Below are 18,956 nucleotides of genomic sequence, written 5' to 3'. Positions count from 1 at the left end.
CTGAGATATATCGATTGATACTTTAATTTGAAATCACTGTTATTGAATCTTAATTGTACAATAATCAGTTTCCTCACCTCAACCCTGCTGGTTGAGAACCAAAAAATAGCAAACACTGAGCTGTGTTTCTGTATACCTCACTAGATTTGTTTGTACTTTACTTCCGTTGCTCAATTAGGATAGCTAAGACATTAAACATTGTAAATCCAATTTCATCTCGAAAAACCTAAACTGAATACCAGTTCTTTACAAGATGTAAAACCAAAATTGTTTATAGGTGCAATTTGTCTTGCAAGCATGTGAGCTGCCTTCTGGAACGGCAGACACATTCCATTCACTCTACATTAATGAACCTGCCTGGAGCAGCTGTCCGTTGAACTGTACGCCTACTTGTCACTTGCTAACCTCAGATCTGATGTGGTAAAAAGAAAATAAAAAAGTAAAAAACCAACCGGAAGAAGCAACCAAATACTACATCGGCACGAATCGCGGAGCATTCTAGCACCTTCCACTACCGGCAGGCCCAATATATGAGCAGCCCGCCCGGCCCCGACTCCTATCCAATCAGTCAAGCACAGCGCAGGCAGCTCGCCCCGGTTCCGCTCCATCTCTTGGGTACAATTGTCTCCATGGCCGGCGTGGACGCGCACGGAGCGTCGGGGCGGCTGGAGAGCATCCTGACGGACGCGTCGACCCCGCTGGCGCGGCGCGCGTGGGCGGCGGCGGCGATCGAGCTGCGATTGCTGACGCGGCTGGCGGCGCCGGCGGTGGTGATGTACATGATCAACTACCTCATGTCCATGTCGACGCAGATCTTCTCTGGCCACCTAGGCAACCTCGAGCTCGCCGCCGCGTCGCTCGGCAACACCGGCATCCAGATCTTCGCCTACGGACTCATGGTATGCACGCTCCCTCGCTTGCCACGCCCGCCTTATCTGCCTATCACGGTGTCTGCAATGCAAATCTGCTCTGCTTTGCTCTCCTCTGTTTGTTGATGGATAGGAAAGGAACGTGCCACCTGCCAAATGTTAGTCCCAAACGGAAAGAGGGGAATTTCTTTACGTGCCAGCACAGAGCAAGTCCTGGGCTGCTGGGATGTCAGGTTCAGAATTAGAATACGTCCTGCGTGAACTCTTGATCTAGTCCAGAAAAGAAATATGCAGGTTTTGACTTAGATGCTGTTTAAAACACTTGTTCGAATTAATCAGAGTTTGACGACATTACAAGTTCCATGCGATGCCTATCGCAACCTACGAGACGCACGTGAGGGAACAAAAGCAGAACACCATACGGAATCTCAACCGTCTTCCTGACCAATCCGTGAGGTTCCTCAGGCTTGGTGTCCAAACTAAAGATCAGTTATTTTAATAGACGGCCGGATGTTCGCGCAGCTCCATGAATGGTTGCTCGCCGGCAGGAAGGGGACGAGCGTGTGGTCACCGCGACAAACACGTCGCCCTCCCCGGGGAACCCCAAATTGGAGTCCAGTGGCAGTGGAGCCAGCTTGGGATGCAGAGTAAGGTTTACCCGGCTGACTGATGGCCAAGTGAAGCTGCTTCCGGGCTAGAGTGCACGCTAGTGGCGCCAAAACGACAGGCGTGGCCGCGTGGAGGGCCGGCGGCCGTCGTGCCCTTTCTTGTAACGTCCTGCTGAGTTCGTCGTATCGTGTGTCAGTATCTAGGGTCTTTCCTGTTTCCTGGTAGAAAATTCGGGCTCAGGACTTGGAGTAATGCAGTGAGAACGGTTGAAGTATATCTAGCTCTAGTGTGTCGGGCCCAGCTCTCGCGTGTGACGACGATACAGGGACAAAACAGGACGTAAACATTGTAATCGTTTGTCGATGCTTCCAGCTTTTGTTAATAGCCCTCGTAGTACACCAGATGTTGACATCTGGTTATTTTTTAATCGATGTTTTGACTCTTTCCAAATCAATCAAGAAGACGCACAAATGATTACGCCCATTTACACGCCCCCAGTCCCACCATGTAAGTTCCAAGTCGTTATGGGGTTGAATTTGGGTGATTTTCTTGTTATTAGCTAATAATAACCTAGATCCTGCAAAATGGTCCCTCTATTTCTTTGAGTGACCTGTTGTCAATTGCTTCAAAACAAAATTATCTCTAGTTTCTTTCTCATCCATTACATCAACATCCAACAGCTCACATATGTTATTTCTATGTGCACAGCTCAAGATTACAATAAATTTTCACTAAAATTGCACATTTGTAGTACTGTAATTTTAGGTTAAACTATTTCTAATTTTAGGCAGCTTAGAGAGAAGGCATTTTCTGGAGAACGAGGTATAGTGCTTCTCTCTTTTTTTTTTATTACACGTCTCAGTTGAAAGTTGTGTATCAATTGGAAAAAAGGATTTGGATTCTTGGCAGTCTCCTAATTTTAAGCTTGCCTTGCCTAGGTTCGGCCATAGGAGTAGCTACGCCACCTACGGGTCTCGTCGACTTGACTCCACAAGAAAGTATGACTGAGACAGGTGTGCTGTGGCCTGGGGACAGGTGTCGTCACGCCATGTCTCCTCACACATCTCTCCTACCGACGAGGCGGGGTTAACTTTCGGGAGATGGATTACACTGAAACGGAAATGCTGATTTATCGGAACTATTTTCCTGTGGAAAAAGGCTTTATTGCACAATCACTACGTCAGGCTTAAAAATGTCATTGCGCAAGATTGAAGAAGTGTATGACAGAGCAGACTTTGCTGACTAGGCTAGGGAGAATAATATGGTGCTAATTTGGCATGCTATACAAGTACCATCTTGGATTAAAGAAGAGATACACTGAGATCTAGTCTCGACCCCCCATGATAGATCAAATAGCCAGAGATTGCACTTCTAGGTTAAGGGTACTACCGGTAACTCTGTGTAGCGGCGGTGGTTCAGGTTTTGTTAGAGATGGCGATTAGGCACGTGGCCACTGACATCGATGTTGGGCTTCAATGGTATTTCAGTGAAACGAGAGAAGCATAGCATAGAACGCGGAAAAACTAACTCAGTGGTATGGTTGGTTTTGGAAGGGGTCATCCGAGGTAGCAGTAAAACAACGATGACTGCTGCTAGGTTTGGTGATGACCGCGAATAGACGCAGCAATGGAGACGTTTGCATTCCAGGAGATTGGCTATGAAATTTGAGAAACCGTCTGAACATAGACGTTCATATTTCCTAAGAACACAATGCTACGGCATGGGTTTTGGTAGATCATCCCCTGAGAAGAAGAACAATCAGCACAGATGAGATGGATGACGGTTGCAACATGCTATGGTTGGCAATCACGTTCCGGTTGTGTCGCTGCACAAATGAGGATGGGCTCCAAGGGTCACATAGAAGACTCGATGGGACATGCTGTGACGTGGTTGGTGCATCCATACAGCTTTTGTATTGACGAGGAACGTGAATGCAAACCCGGTGCACGCGTAGAACATGTCTAGAAACCGAACAGCAGGCATGTCAATCTTGATTCTGATGGTTTTGGCTACTCTACTGGCTAACCTGGTTGGTGAGAGCGTGGGAAACATCATGGGTCATACACTAGTGAAAGGGTATGGCAATTTAACCTCTGGTCAACCAGGAACGTCAATGCCAATCGGTGATGGCGCGGCTGTCCGCGATGGCGACAACCATGACTATGTAGATCGGGCTTTGGCTAGGGCTAGGGTTTGGCTAGGGCTAGGGTTTGGCTAGGAACTTAGTATGATGATAAAACAGTACTAAGGGAGGAGAAGAATGGGTCCTCATCTTGCTTCGTTGGTCGAGGAAGGAGGATTTGCGGAGAAGATAACATAGCGCATCACGAGCGGCAGCGGCTCTGGAGAACAGCGGCGCACGGACAGGGCAGCAGTGATGTCTAGGGCTTGGCGGCATAGAATAGGGATAGGATAGGGCACGCAACTCCTATTTATAGGGCTAGGGCGGCTGGTTGAGGTGGAGTCAAAACTGGACACGAATCAGGTTCAAGTTCGAGTCAGTTAGAATTTTCTTTTTTTAGCCCTCTATTTCAAGGATGATATCTTCATCGTCCAGACTCCAAATTGCACGTTTCTGAATTCTAAATTGTATTACTTGAAAATGTCTACAACTTTGGTATTCATTGGAGCTTCTAAAAAAAGCCATCTTGATTTTCAAAAATGCATCACAAAATAAACTGTTTGAACTCAGACTTATCTGCGCAAAACTAATTTCAGGGGCCATAACTCATAGCTCTATTATCCAAAAGGGGACTTCCATAGGTTCAAATCGAAGCTCTCGATGAGACCTACAGCTTCGGTATTGTGAAGATTTGTATGTGAGGCCATTTTGAACCCCGAAACTTCATGGAAAGATGAGGTTGTTCAGGACTCCACGAAAATTTGCAGGTTTCGTGGATCCTTTGTGTTGGGCCTTCTAGATGACTTGTCAGCCAAGGGTTTGGGCTTGGGTAGGATTGAGTTTAATGGCACCTTAAGCATAATCTTGGGTTTTAGAAAAGAAACTTTTACAGAGAAATTTGAATAGAGTTTGAATTTAAGTTGAGCTTGGAGTGAATTTAAGAGAAACGAAAAATGCGGTTGAACAAGAATAGGAGTAGATAAGGAATTTGAATTCGGATTTGGGTAGAATTTGAGAAAGAGGAGAGATTAGCTTTAAACAAGGATTTAGATAAGATTTGAATTGAACTAGAGAAGGATCAGGTATGATCAAAGATTGAATAGATGATGAATTCAAAAATTTTGAATTCCAACTATTAAGATCCTTAACTAGTTTACTATAGAGTTTTGTAAAAACCTTTTCAAAATCTTTTTCGCTCAAAACACCAAAGAAAAAGAAAGAGAAAAGGAACTCTAATGCATTTACCTGGCTCTTAACAAAACTCAACATGCAATGCACACAAAATAATAGCCTATTTTGATTGATTGCTTATGAAAATAGGTTTTAAACCTATTCTACTGGTGAAGCTATTCAATAATCTTAGAAAATTTTAGAAATTTAAGAAATCTAAAAATCAGGGTGTGACAAGATGATGACTAGGGTGGCCTCACTGGACGGCCCTGAACACGGGGCTGTTGATATAGCACTACCCGTGGATGCATGCATTGTAGATCAAGGCGCATAGGCCTATGTTTAGCAGGACCTCGATGTGGCTCTACAGTTCTTGGGCCTAGATGGTGCCAACGACACTGCTGCTGATCCTCACAAGGGTGGCCATGACATACCTGTCTCATCAACTGATCCTCCTCTGCATGTTCTACCTCCATCCCAAGATGGGCTACAATAAAACTGAGACGGGGCTGCTAACCTCGTCGACCAGCCCCCACTGTTGGACATGCCAAATGGATTGCCCCTGCATATGGTCTGTGACCAAGCACAGGGGGACGCGCACGATGCGGTGCAAGAGTTAGCGACCCCGGCAATCGTGAGCCTCTTCACTCCAGTGGCTCACGGCCTCCTCCAAGCTCCCCAGCCTCGGGCCCCTCCGGTTGCACGCAGGAAGAAGGTGATCTACTTCTCCAAAGTTCACCGAAGCGAGAGATATAAGAAGAGCAAGTTCAGATCACTTCTGATAGATGAGCACGCGAGATGCAACCTGTGTCGTCAGCTCAGCTACTTTCAAGGTGATGATGTCCCCAGCGAGCATGCCCTTCAGCAGTACATGGCCCTCTTCGATGGGCCATTGCCAGCGAGGGTGATTGGTACGCTCACTATGCTTTTGAACCTCGATGGCGATGTGGAGGTGTGTGATGACGCTCTGACCCGAATGGGCAATGAAGCTGCTGTTGGCATGCGCCTCCTGCCTCAAGAACTACCTGCTCCAATGCTCATGTTTTCAGCTGCACCTTGCCTTCGCTGTCTGATTTCCATCTCATGTGTGATGATCCCCTCTCCAGATGATAGGCCCGCGAATTAATATTGACTACTAAAATGTTAGATGCCTGAACGTCATTGCGTGCTGCTCCACAGTACATGAGACTCTCTCCACAACAACATGTCACATCTCCTGTTTGAAGGAAACCAAACTGCAACTAATCAACCAACAAACATCTTCCTACCTGGGTGAATACAAGCTCAACGGTTTCACTTATCCTCCTACTACCAGTATCCTTGGCAAGAGAGGTGGCATTCTCATTCTCTAGAACGATTCTGTAGTCGAGCTCACTGATGTGGTCATGAAGTGATACTCCATTTCAGCCATAGTCCTCATCAAAGAATGCGGCACCTCTTTCCGCATCACTATGGTGTACGGCCCCTTCAACGATGCGAGAAAACCGGCATTTCTTGAAGAAATCAAGTCCCTTCACCCACCGGTGCAACAAAAATGGCTATTGCTCTTTGAGATTTTAATCTTATTTACCGGGCTTGTGACAACAATAACCGAAATCTCAACTGCAACTTCATGAGTCAATTTAGAGACACCCTGAATGTTTGTGAGGTCAAGGAAATCCATCTTCAAAACTGAAAATTTACTTGGAGCAATGAACAAAAAAACCCAATGCTCGTCCAGCTTGATCGAATCTTTTGCAACGAGGCTTGGATACGGCTTTTGACTCCCACATCCTACAGGCACTCTCCACATCACTATCTGATTATTGCCTAATCCTCGTAGCAAATCAGAGAGGTCCTACTAGACCATGCAACTTCAATTTTGAATTCTTCTGGACACAAATGCCGGGGTTCAAGGAGGTTGTCAGGAAAGCATGGGAAGTCCACAATCCACACACTGAACCTTTTCACTATTTGAACTTCTGCCTTCAGGCCACAACCGACCACCTCAACAAATGGACTAGGACCTTGTTTTCCAAAACAAAGATGCAATTTCATATGGCTTTGGAGGTTATACATAGATTGGACATCGCACAAGAGAGTGGAGTTTATCCTCGCAGGAACGCGAGCTGTGCTCCAAACTGTAGAAAAGAGTTATGGACCTTGCTATTTTGGAGCATGCAAGGAAAAGTCAATGCTCAAGGATTACAAACCTGAAAGTGGGGGATGCAAACACTAAATATTTCTACCTCAAAGTCAATTCGCACTGGCGCAAGAACTTCATCCAGCGTATCCAGAAACAACAAGGATAGGCCATCACATATGAAGAAAAGGGGCAACCATTGAAGAACACTTCTCCAACTTCCTAGGATGGGCCACAACTGTGAGAGGAGGACTTCAACTGGGATGAGCTTAGCTTCATGTCACATATGTTGGACGGGCTGTACAGCCCCTTCACAGAGGAGGAGGTGGTGAACACCATCCAATAGATGCCAAAGGAGAATGCACCTGGTTCTGATGGATTTCCATGGCGTTCTTTGTCTCGTTCTGGGAGATCATCAAGACAGATGTCATGTGCATCATACGAGCTTTCTACAATCTATGATGCAACAATCTTAACTTGATCAGTGGCACAAACATTGTTCTGGTGCCCAAAAAAGAAGGGGCTGAAAGAATTAATGACTATAGGCCCATCAGCCTCATTCATGCAATCCCTAAAATCATAGCAAAGATTTTAGCCCTTCATCTACAGCTGGTCATGAACAATATAGTTTCAAACAACCAGAGTGTGTTCATCAAAACGAGGGTGATACACGACAACTAAATGTATGTGCGAAATCTCACGAGGCATTTCCACCGCACAAGAACCCCGACCCTTCTCATCAATTTTTGCATTGCCAAGGCCTTTGACTCCATTTGATGGGACTACCTCCTCGACCTCCTACAAATGCTCGGCTTTCCCCCATGTTGGAGAGGCTAGCTCTCCCTCCTTTGGGCCTCTTCATCATCGCGGGTCCTGCTCAATGGCGTCCCAGGTGTAAGCATCCGTCACGATCATGGATTGCGACAAGGGGACCCCTTATCCCCGGTTCTCTTCGTCATTGCCATTGACCCTCTAGTGAGATCCCTCGAGATAGCCACATGTCTCCGGGTTTCGTTATATGCAGATGATGCAGTCATTTTCCTATCAACGACCGCATAGGATGTTGTCACTCTGAAGGGAATCCTATGACACTTTTGCAATGTTACGGGCCTAGTCACCAACCTGGAAAAGTGTTTGGTGGATCCCATCTGCTGTCACGACCTTGGCCTATAGGATGCTCTTAGCATATGCCGGCGACCCGTACAACCTTCCCGATCAAGTATCTGGGCATGCCTATCACTCTAACCAGATTACGAGCAGTGGATTTCCAGCATCTTCCTGACAAGGCCGCAGGACGCCTGGCTACCCGGTAGGGCCGCTTCCTTAATCCAACTGGCAGAAAAGAGCTCGTCAAATCCATCTTGTCCTCTATTCCAATCTATTACCTGATAGTGCTGCGAGCACCCAAGAGTGTCCTCAAAGACATTGACAACAAGAGGAGATAATTCATTTTGGTGGGATGCGAACATCTCACGGGAGCCAAGTGTAAGGTTAATTAGAGAAGGGTGTGCAGACCCACCAAGCTGGGTGGCCTTGACATCCTAAACTTGTGGAAGTTTGTCAGAGCCCTACGCCGCTGATGGTTATGGCAAGAATGGAAGTGCGATCACAAGCAATGGGTGCGAATGGAGACAACTTGTACCTCAGTGGACCGGTGTCTCTTTATTGTAGCAACAACTATCTCTTTGGGAGACGGACGAAAGGCGCCATTTTGGCATTCCAATTGGCTACAAATCAAGGCTCCAAAAGATATGGCACCACATATATTCGCAATTCCAGGACAGAAAAACAGAACGGTCTTCCAAGCCCTCTCGTGCAACACGTGGCTCAGGGATATCAATCTCCTATCCATCACTTCCCCGGACCACATTGCTGAATATGTTCGCTTGTGGGAATGCATCCAGCTCATACACCTAACCCTGGGCATTCCGGACGACATCACAAGGAAGCTCGATGCTCACGGTAAATATTTCACAAAATCCACATACCTAGCCCAATTCCTTGGATCAACCATCACTGACCTAGACAAGATGATATGGCATGTTTAGGCACCCCCAAAGTGCAAATATTTTGCATGGCTGGTAGTTCACAACCGCCTATGGACTGTGGACAGATTGGAGTCACGAGGATGGCCTAATCAGAGCACATGCCCGTTGTGTCGAGCGGCCCCGGAGACGGTGGTCCATCTATTTGCTCACTGCCAATATACACGACGCTTTTAGGAGCAATTTGGAGCATGGCTCCTAGCCAATCTATTTGTGCTGGCCAACTGGGCGGGTTCCAATCGGTCCTGGAGTGGTGCCGAGAAGTTGGGAGGGTTGGAGGGGTACCCCTGAAGGCCTTTCGTACGATTCTAATCCTTATATCCTGAGAGATTTGGAAAGAGCGAAACGTAAGTATTTTTCAATGCACAGAGAAGCCCGTATCTCCCCTAATCATGAAGATCAAAGAAGAAGCATGGACCTGGTGCCTGACGGCAGCAAAGCATTTGGCCGACGTCATGCAAAACTTGTAGAGTTAGCTCTTGGTTCTCGTCGATGGCCGGAGTGTGTGGCCTGCCGTATGTACTTGTGATCGTGGCCCCGTTGGCATGAAACTGGATTTGTTTTATGTTCTTTGTACTTTGTTTTCTCCTGCTATATAATTAAAACCAGCAAATCTCCTACCAAATCTGTTTAAAAAAAAACTTATATGCAGGTAGTCAAAGTATAATTCTTTCATTCAGTGGCGGATCTAGAGCCAAATTTTTGAAGACTCAACTTTAACATCTTCTTCATCCTCCTCTCCTCTTTTTTCTCTCCTCGTTGCTCCTCTTCCGTACCCAAAATTTGTAAGAGGCTTGAGGGGGCCCTGCTTTCATCCTCCATATTCTGTGCTTCTCTGTTTGTGACAGTAACCATGCATTCCGTATTTACAGCTGGGCATGGGCAGTGCAGTGGAGACACTCTGCGGGCAGGCCTACGGCGCACAGAAGTACGAGATGCTCGGTACCTACCTGCAACGCTCCGCCGTGCTCCTGTGCGGCACCGGCGTTCCTCTCGCCATCATCTACGCCTTCTCGGAGCCAATCCTGCTGTTCCTCGGACAGTCACCGGAGATCGCCCGCGCCGCGTCCATCTTCGTGTACGGCCTGATCCCGCAGATCTTCGCCTACGCCATCAACTTCCCGATCCAGAAGTTCATGCAGGCGCAGAGCATTGTCTTGCCAAGTGCGTACATATCAACTGCCACGCTCGCGCTGCACCTGCTGCTGAGCTGGGTCATCGTCTACAAGGTCGGGCTAGGGCTGCTGGGAGCATCACTGGTGCTGAGCCTGAGCTGGTGGGTCATCGTTGCTGCGCAGTTCGCCTACATCGTGATGAGCCCCAAGTGCCGGCACACCTGGACCGGGTTCACCTGGCAGGCCTTCTCCGGTCTGTGGGACTTTCTCAAGCTCTCGGCCGCGTCGGCCGTGATGCTTTGCCTTGAGACCTGGTACTTCCAGGTTTTGGTGCTCATTGCCGGGTTGTTACCGAACCCTGAGCTTGCCTTAGATGCGCTCTCTGTATGGTGAGTAGTAGTACCAGTCATCAATCATCATCCCTATGGTTTAGAGCTCTAGCTAGAAATTAAAAATTTCTGTTGACATCTTTGTGTCCTGCGCAGCATGACTATTTCTGGGTGGGTGTTCATGATCTCGGTAGGATTAAACGCTGCTGCTAGGTATGCAACTCGACAACCCAACTGGAGATAGTTGCATAATTGAGTAATGGACTTAGTAACTGGGTGTTCTAACTTCTGAATTACGATTTTCAGTGTGAGAGTCAGCAATGAGCTTGGTGCCGGCAACCCAAAGTCTGCATTTTTTTCGGTGTGGGTAGTGACTGCGCTCTCTTCGCTGATCTCTGTCATCCTTGCCATTGTGATCCTCTTCCTGCGCAACTACATCAGCTACTTATTTACAGAGGGTGAGGTGGTGTCGAACGCGGTGGCAGATCTCTGCCCTCTGCTCGCCACCACGCTCATTCTCAATGGCATCCAACCTGTTCTGTCAGGTTAGATTTCACACTTTTTACCATGTGAATATGCTATGCTATCAAAATTGTAACTTTTGTTTAGTCGATGTTCAATAAGCATAGCTTCTAAAACCTGCGTTACATATTATGTTCATGCCATTGTTAAGAAACTTGAAGTTTGAACAATTTTGCTAATAAGAACAATTTTATCCTCCAACTAACTGGGTAATAGATTCAGGATGATAAACTTCATAACTTTGGACATAATGATTATTGCCTCAAAACACTACTTTATATTTAGTAAGTTTGATATGATATAATTTGAATTTGAATTAGGTAATCTGTCAATATAACACCCTAAAATTATATCTGATTAGCAAATTGTTGTCAACATTCGAAAAGTACCTATATTTAAGACAAAGAAAGAATTGATCACATTTTACACATGTATTTTGTATATATTCAGAGTTAGCAAGTATTGGGGACAACTTTAGTAACCTGTCCATGTCAAATTTTCTTTAGGGCCGCCAAGAATTCTCTAGAAAAATCATACGGTGGTCACCTATTTCCCATCTCTGTTGTAATTGAATTATGAGTGCGAGATGGGGAGCCAAGCGAGCTACATCATGATCATAAATGGCGATTTGAACATTTCTAACAATCAGATAATTACACATAGGTGTCGCTGTTGGATGTGGATGGCAACAATTTGTAGCTTACGTGAACATCGGCTGTTACTACATAGTCGGTGTTCCCCTTGGCGCCCTTCTCGGGTTCTTCTTCAAGCTCGGCATAAAGGTAATGGAATCACACGTACAATATTTGTGCTTTGTACAAAATCATCAATTCTAAAACCTAGTTTATGTGCCCTAACGGAATCGGATGTCTCTTGACAGGGCATTTGGGGTGGAATGATTGGAGGAACATGCATGCAGACGGCCATTTTGTTGTGGGTTACCTTGAGAACTGATTGGAACAAAGAGGTACCCATTACTGGAACTATACAGCAGAAAGTTACATTTATTTGTTTCCATTTTCTTACAAAGTATTAATCATCGAGAATATGAATTTGAACTACCTTAGGACCCAGATCTTAACTACCTTTCTCTGTCGCTGTGGATGGTGTTAATATAAAAAATTAAATAGCAGGAGAAATTTCATAGTGCCCTTTGATAGCAGAAGAAATTTCATTGTACCCTTTGGTTCCATAGATAGTAGGTACATGTTGAGTATCCTCAATGTACAAAGTGTATTACAGACTTTTAATGTAGATTATTTAGTGCGACTTTTGTTTTAACCAATCTAGTATGTAAGAATCTTTTATGGTTATAAATTTCTTCTCTCATGTGACTAATGACGGCAATCTCTTCTGTATATGCCACCTTGGATACATTGTCAATTTATCGTGATTAATAATGGACCTTCTTTTAGTCATAGCATGTGTTTCCTGATCCTAAACGTCATTCATTACCACTGTCACCCAGCTAATTGCATTGTTGCTGTTGTTGTTCTGTTTTGCATAACTTTTCAGGTGGAGGAAGCACAGAAAAGACTGAACAAGTGGGAGGACAAGAAGACGGAGCCCCTTCTCGCAGGTGTCAGCAACGACAATTAACTGCATCATCCAGATCAGTTTCCAATTCAACCATCCATCATTATACATTGGAAGGGCCAAAGTACAGGACAATGACAGACCGTGCAACGTGCTCCCAACTACCGAATGCTCAGATACTGTTTGCAGTAACAGTATTGATGTCAAGTAATGGATAATTTTTACTTTTGATTGGAGGCATCTCGATGTAGAAGACTGTACTCAAATCATGAAAAATTTGCAGCACAACGAGGGGAAGTTGTAGAATGAGATGATCCGTCTTTTCTGATTTTGATGCAGGGAGTTCTGAAGCTTAAAATGCAGCGGAAATTTAACTTCTGATACTCGTACTCGAATTTTGAATGAACAGAAGTGCATTACAGGAACATCGAAGCAAGCTAGTAATTAGAAAAACAAAGGCGGATAACGAAAGCTTTTGTAGGGTACGTGTGTATTTATGCGAAGATGCCAACGTGACCACCTGTGAAAACATAAAACGTAACTGGTTTCACCTTTTTTTTTAAAAAAAAAAAAACCCTTTCGGTAGAGTAATTTCGCCGTGAGCTAATGTTGTGCTCCTTGCTTCTACTACCAACGGTTCTTTAATTTTTACTGCCTGTAGGAATTATTTTTCCAACAGGGAACTGCATTTGTGCACATACCTTAATCTTATAATAAGCGTGTGTGTGAAACTAGGTTAAACTATTCTTGATGAGGGAATTCAAAACACTAAACACACTCCTCATGTGTGTAAATATGTGAGGGATTAAACCCTTGTATGTGGAGTCATACTTTCACAAACTCCACTACCACATCAAGTGGTGATTCGCAACAAGCAAGCTATTTTCCATATAGACATATGCTAAAATATTTATTACCAGAACTATATACTTAGTTACATGGGTCAAATCAAACAAACAAATTATTCTAACAAGATAAAAAAACCATAAATGCAAAATTGAAAGCATCAGAGATTACAAGCAGTGGATAATAGAAAACATCAAAATTCTAGAGACATGCTATATTTATTAAGTAGACTTCCTTTGTTCCAAATATATCTTCAATTATCATTGGATACCATGCTATTGACTACTGAGAACTAGTTCTTATTTGTTAAACCACAATCCTAAAAGGCTAAAATGGGGATGACTTCGCCATTAGCACTCTAAAAAATAAATTATTTTGGCCAAGCAAGTCTTCTTTTCTCTTGATGTAAATTTTTTCAAACTTCATAAAAGGTAACAAAATCCCCTCTTAAAAATCCCAGCAAACAAAAGCCAGGCATCCGCTGTTATACCCACCAGGTGGCAGTGTGCATCATGCAAAAATCGGGCGACGAACAAAATGATACATCTTTGTAGCACTCGGGCCACTAGTGTTTTAATTTCGGCCCGTAGGGTGGGATTAGTCCCACATTGCAACTTTAGATAGGCTAGGGCCAACTTATGAGACTTTATGCTCTAAATATAGCACTTCTGAGTTAACTCTTTTACACAAAGCAATGGCGAAATGCTCGAATTAAAATGATGAATAATTGTAGAAATGATTAATACTAAATTGCAAGGAAAAAATAAATAGGGACAATTAAACTATGCTGTGATCAATAAGAAAAGATAGGGTAGAGGACATGCCAGAACCAAGTAGCTAGCTGTGCGTATAGTCAGGAAAAAATAAATATTAAAAGAACAACCATAGTTATTACATATGATGCATCACTTGAGAGACACACCCTTATCATCCATGTCCTCCGGGCTTCTTATATTGTTGCTTTCAGACAAGAGCAATTATCCTTCATGTCCACGCAATAGCACCAAAATAACCTGTATTATGGTATAGAAATAATGCAATAACACATTACACATGATAATTGTATCTTGATCCCCTTGCAAGAGTTCCTTGCCGCAACCGGGTTGTCTCTGTCACTGAGTACGATTGCGGGTTAGTCATCAACACAATTGTTGTCTTGCCTATGTGTCTGATCCTTGTATTTGTGGCTAAACATACCTGGCAAAGGAGATAGAGAAATGAAATAATTACATAGATAAACACTACGTTAAGACTACTCCCCGATCCACTATTAATGGTGCACTACATGGTGCCTAAGCACCCTCAATCCCTATGAAAAACTACTCACACATCGGAAATAAGATAACACAATAAAGAGTTGCAAGGAAGAACAACATGATAGTAGATTGAAATCAAGACACAATAATAGATGAAAATGCAACCACTTCCATGATGCGACGTTGAAGTACAGCCAAAGACAATCTTGATTAGGGCATAGTACAAGGGTTCTAATGATGGAGATGGATAGTGGAGGAACCACTACGAAAAAATCATTAATAGCAGCCGATGTGTCACATACGGTCACTAACAAAATATCTTCATACGGTTGCTAAGACAGGCGTGTCTGTAACAAGACAACCATCGTGGTGTGACTAAACTCACAAACAATTTTCATTAATCCGTTTGTTTGTATCGTACAAATACAGACAACTAAAAAAACTGTCTGTGATATTATCATAGATGGTTTCTTATTAAATCCATCTATGCCTTTATGTGAGGCACAAACAGATTTTATGAAAACTGTCAGTATTTAAAGACTCGCGAATAGTTTCAAATTAGATCGCTCATCTCCTTGTCTTTTTTGGCTTCGCACACACACAACCCACTCATCTCCCCAGGCTCTTTTGGCTTCCCACACACACAACCTCTCCCCTCAATATAAAATGACGAGGAGTGTTCTTCTTCCTCATTCTCCATATCCAAGTGTTCCACTGCATTGAGAAGTGTCCTCACTCACCATCAGCATCAGAGAAGCGAGATCTCAATGGAGGCTAAATCACTTTCTCTGCACTAAGGTGAGTATCATATTGTTCCCATCATGGTTTAGTTAGGGTTTGTTTGATTTTTATTTCTTTGATCTGTGCAACTGATGGCAGAGCCTTGTTTCCATCATAGATCTACGATGGAGTAGTTCACAACAATCAGGAGGTGGTAGGATGGAGTTATCCCTATGGCGGCTTCGATAATGTAGATGCTTAGTGTCGACTTTGACCAGGTGTATTTCGTTTTCTTTGATGCTGTGAAGGCCCCTTTCATCGATCTTGTGTATGCTGTCAACCGCGTTCTCCATTCTGTTCTTCTAATTGGAAATTTCTCCATTGTTGTTTATCACAATGGAGACATTTTTGTCAACTGCAAGGCAAACTTGAACGCCCATTTCTTGTCGAACCATGGCTAGCGGTATGGTAGCAGCGCAGTCTGGTTCTGGCTCAAGCATGAGATAGTCAAGATGCAGCCAGATCCGGATGACTGTGAGCTGCTCATTGAAGATGATGCTTGGGTTGATGTTGTGCTAAAACATAGGAGGCTGAGATGATATCTGCCATCTCATATTTTTGAAAGATGACATCGATCAACCTAATTTATTGATCACTTTTCGTCTTTTTTAGAAGATGGTGTCACCATGATATCAATCATTTCATCATTTCAGAAGATGACGTCAATGAACCAATGATGTATAGCTAGGGATTGTATTTAGCTAGCTAGATTTATGTGTTCAGAACAATATGTGATGTGCTTCTTATTGATGGTCAAATAAGGTGACCATCTGTTTGAAACGGTCGCCTTATTTGACCAGGAGCCACGCCTTAACGACGTGCTCAACTAACCATGCATGTATGCACACTAACTACTTGACCCAAGGCTACTAACATGCAGATGTGAACATTTCTGTGCATACGTACATGACCAAACTATGCAACTAAACACAACAACACTACAAAATGCACAAGTCAAGTTTAGTGCCAACATAGACCTGGTGAGTGGGAGAAGAGGGAGCTCCGAAGTCTTTGCTTGCAACCTCTGAGTCACTGGGTGCTATTCGGAGCCTCTTGAGGGAGTGATCTCGGATCGGGGAGTCATCTACCTCTAGAGGTTGAGGACTCGATGACTTCTCTCCGCTCAAGTTTCCCTCCACGATATCACCGGAAGCATTGGGGGGGGGGGGGCTGGCATGTTGGAATCTACCTGGATGAATGGCTCTAGCTCCGGCAGTACCACATCATCCTTAATATTAGGAACTCCATGCGATCAAGTCATCTGAAGACAAGGAGAGAAATAAAAGAAGTGTAGAAGAAATCGACTAAAAGAACTCAAAGTTTACCTTCTTATACTCGGACTGAACCGTCACTACTATAGAATTGACTATATGTGCCGCCTCATCACTACCGGCCTATTGGGTACTGGTAGTAATAGGGCATCACTGCCAGTTTATAAACCGTACGGGAAGAATCAGCCAATGTGGCTTATGAACCGGTAGTGAAGGGACTTCACTACCGACCATTAGCTTAAGCCAGCAGTGATGCCCTACTATAGCTTCACTGTCGGTTAAGGGCACCGGCTAGTAGTGATAGCTAGACATCACTGCCGGCTGGTGGTATGAGCCGGCAGTGATGTGTACAGTATAAAATAGTGGCTCTCTCCTTCCTTAAGCCCGAGCACGATAGAGATGAGCTATGTTCTTGCTCGGTGGTGGCTATTTTCGGTCACCTAGTTCTTTGGGGCTTTAAATTTTTGAGGAATGCTCATGTCCTAGGTGTTTCAAGGTATACAACTTCATCTCCAATCCGTTTCTTATTAGATTTTGTTTATTAAATTGCTCTCGATTTTGAAATAATAGAGATGAACCTATGGCCATGATGTTTAAGACAATATAGATGCAATTATACCTCATTTACGATATGGAAGATTCAATTAGTAGCTTATGGGTGGAAAATGTCTTTATTATTGAGTTACATTAGCTATAGGTATGAGCTTATTTATTTTTGATTTTTAATGAATTAAAAAATTAGCCATGAAATTAAGGTATGTAGCAAGCTCCAATGTTATTTCTTTTATTTTAATTAATTAGCAAGATGCAATATAGAAACTTTAGGTATGAGCATATTTTTTGAAGGAATTAGAAAAATTAGCCATGATATTTAGGTATGTAGAACCTCTAATTATACTTTTTTGTATTTTAATTAATTAGCTTGCTCCACTATAGAAACATTAGTTATGAAGGTATTTATTTTTTATTTTTAATTAATTAGAAAATTTAGCCATGATATTTATGTATGTAGGAAGATCCAATTATATTTTGTATATTTTATTTAATTAGAAAGCTGCAATATAGAAACTTTATGTATGAGCGTATTTATTTTTTATTTTTAATAAATTAGAAATTTTAGCCATGATATTTAGGTATGTAGCAAGATCTAATTTTATTTTTTATATTTTATTTAATTAGAAAGCTTCAATATAGAAACTTTATGTATCAACATTTTTATTTTTTATTTTTAATGAATTGGAAAATTTAGCCATGATATTTAGGTATGTAGCAAGATCCAAGTTTATTTTTTATATTTTACTTAATTAGCAAGCACCAATATAGAAACTTTATGTATGAGTATATTTATTTTTCACTTTTACTTATTTAGTTCTACATAAGGGTCGAATAATAATGAAAATTTCTACAAATGATATCAACAAACACTCATTAGAAGCGGACGCGAAAGCATACAAAATGCATCTCCTCCAACCCGGGCCAATTGTCGGTAGGAGATGGTGATGTAATTATTCATAGGTGTTGCAAAAGTGCAATACTCCATGCGAAAATATATGCCATTCAAGAACAAATCATTGGGTTCTTTATCGAACATGTTATCAACCCAAGCGGTGAATTTCATGAACCGATTGTGCCGCCGCATCGTAAGGGACCTTCAAATGACACCATGCCTTCTAGTAGAGAGTATGCGATAAAGAGGAAGTCTACCAGAAACTTTGACAGCGTATGTATGTTCAGATGACACCATATTTCTCAATACAATGTGCTATCTTTTTCAGAGAAGACATCGACCTAGGTTTAATAGAAGACACCGACGAATCTCCCTATGTATGAAATTTTGGTATATAGCAAGTTGAATTAAAATAAATATGTTTTCAAACATTGACAACATATATATGTTCAGATGACACCATATTTGTCAATTTATGTATATATGTTTTCTTGATTAAATATGTGTTTCATTGCATGCATGTATTGAGAGGGAGATAGATTTGAAGAGAGGAGAGAGAGAGAGAGAGGGAGGATAGAGAGGGGCAAAGAACTTCCGGCTCAAGGCTTTAGCTGACAGTGATCCCTGGCTTCAGCCGAAACCACCAGCCGGCAGTGATACCCACTGCCAAATCGGTAGTGAAGGGGGTTTATTAGTTGGCAGTGAAAGGGATTTCTGTAATAGTGCATCGAGCAAAGGTCGCAGATGAGGGTCATTGGGATCTTTGATCTCTGTTCAGGCTAGACCAAGAGGAGGGCAGCTTTCTTCTTTGCCTCCCGTGCACTCAAAGCTATACAAGTGAAACCATTATGCTTCTCTTTAACAAATTATGATATATCAACAAAGCATGGAGAAAGTGTAGGTTACCTTTTGGCTAT

General features: G+C 43.2%; 1 protein-coding gene across 1 annotated transcript; it reads left to right on the top strand.

Moving 5' to 3' along the window:
* The first annotated feature begins 541 nt into the window (after positions 1-541).
* On the top strand, positions 542-12,771 carry LOC133912804 (protein DETOXIFICATION 40-like). The gene is made up of 7 exons (XM_062355719.1): positions 542-899; positions 9,810-10,441; positions 10,538-10,594; positions 10,688-10,926; positions 11,567-11,685; positions 11,784-11,870; positions 12,419-12,771. The coding sequence occupies exons 1-7, from the start codon at positions 630-632 to the stop codon at positions 12,500-12,502; spliced, it is 1,488 nt and encodes a 495-aa protein (XP_062211703.1). The 5' UTR covers positions 542-629; the 3' UTR covers positions 12,503-12,771.
* Positions 12,772-18,956: the final 6,185 nt, after the last annotated feature.

Source organism: Phragmites australis, chromosome 3, assembly GCF_958298935.1.
Source record: "Phragmites australis chromosome 3, lpPhrAust1.1, whole genome shotgun sequence".
In the NCBI taxonomy this organism is placed as follows: Eukaryota; Viridiplantae; Streptophyta; class Magnoliopsida; order Poales; family Poaceae; genus Phragmites; species Phragmites australis.
The sequence above is the reverse complement of the archived record's forward strand: the minus strand, read 5'-3'. Positions and strand labels throughout refer to the sequence as shown.

Excerpts from the sequence above, each read along its gene's own strand:
- LOC133912804 (XM_062355719.1), top strand. The coding sequence starts at position 630 with ATGGCCGGCGTGGACGCGCACGGAGCGTCGGGGCGGCTGGAGAGCATC. Across the intron at positions 10,595-10,687 it reads GGATTAAACGCTGCTGCTAG|TGTGAGAGTCAGCAATGAGC; the intron begins GTATGCAACTCG and ends TACGATTTTCAG. Across the intron at positions 11,686-11,783 it reads TCTTCAAGCTCGGCATAAAG|GGCATTTGGGGTGGAATGAT; the intron begins GTAATGGAATCA and ends GTCTCTTGACAG.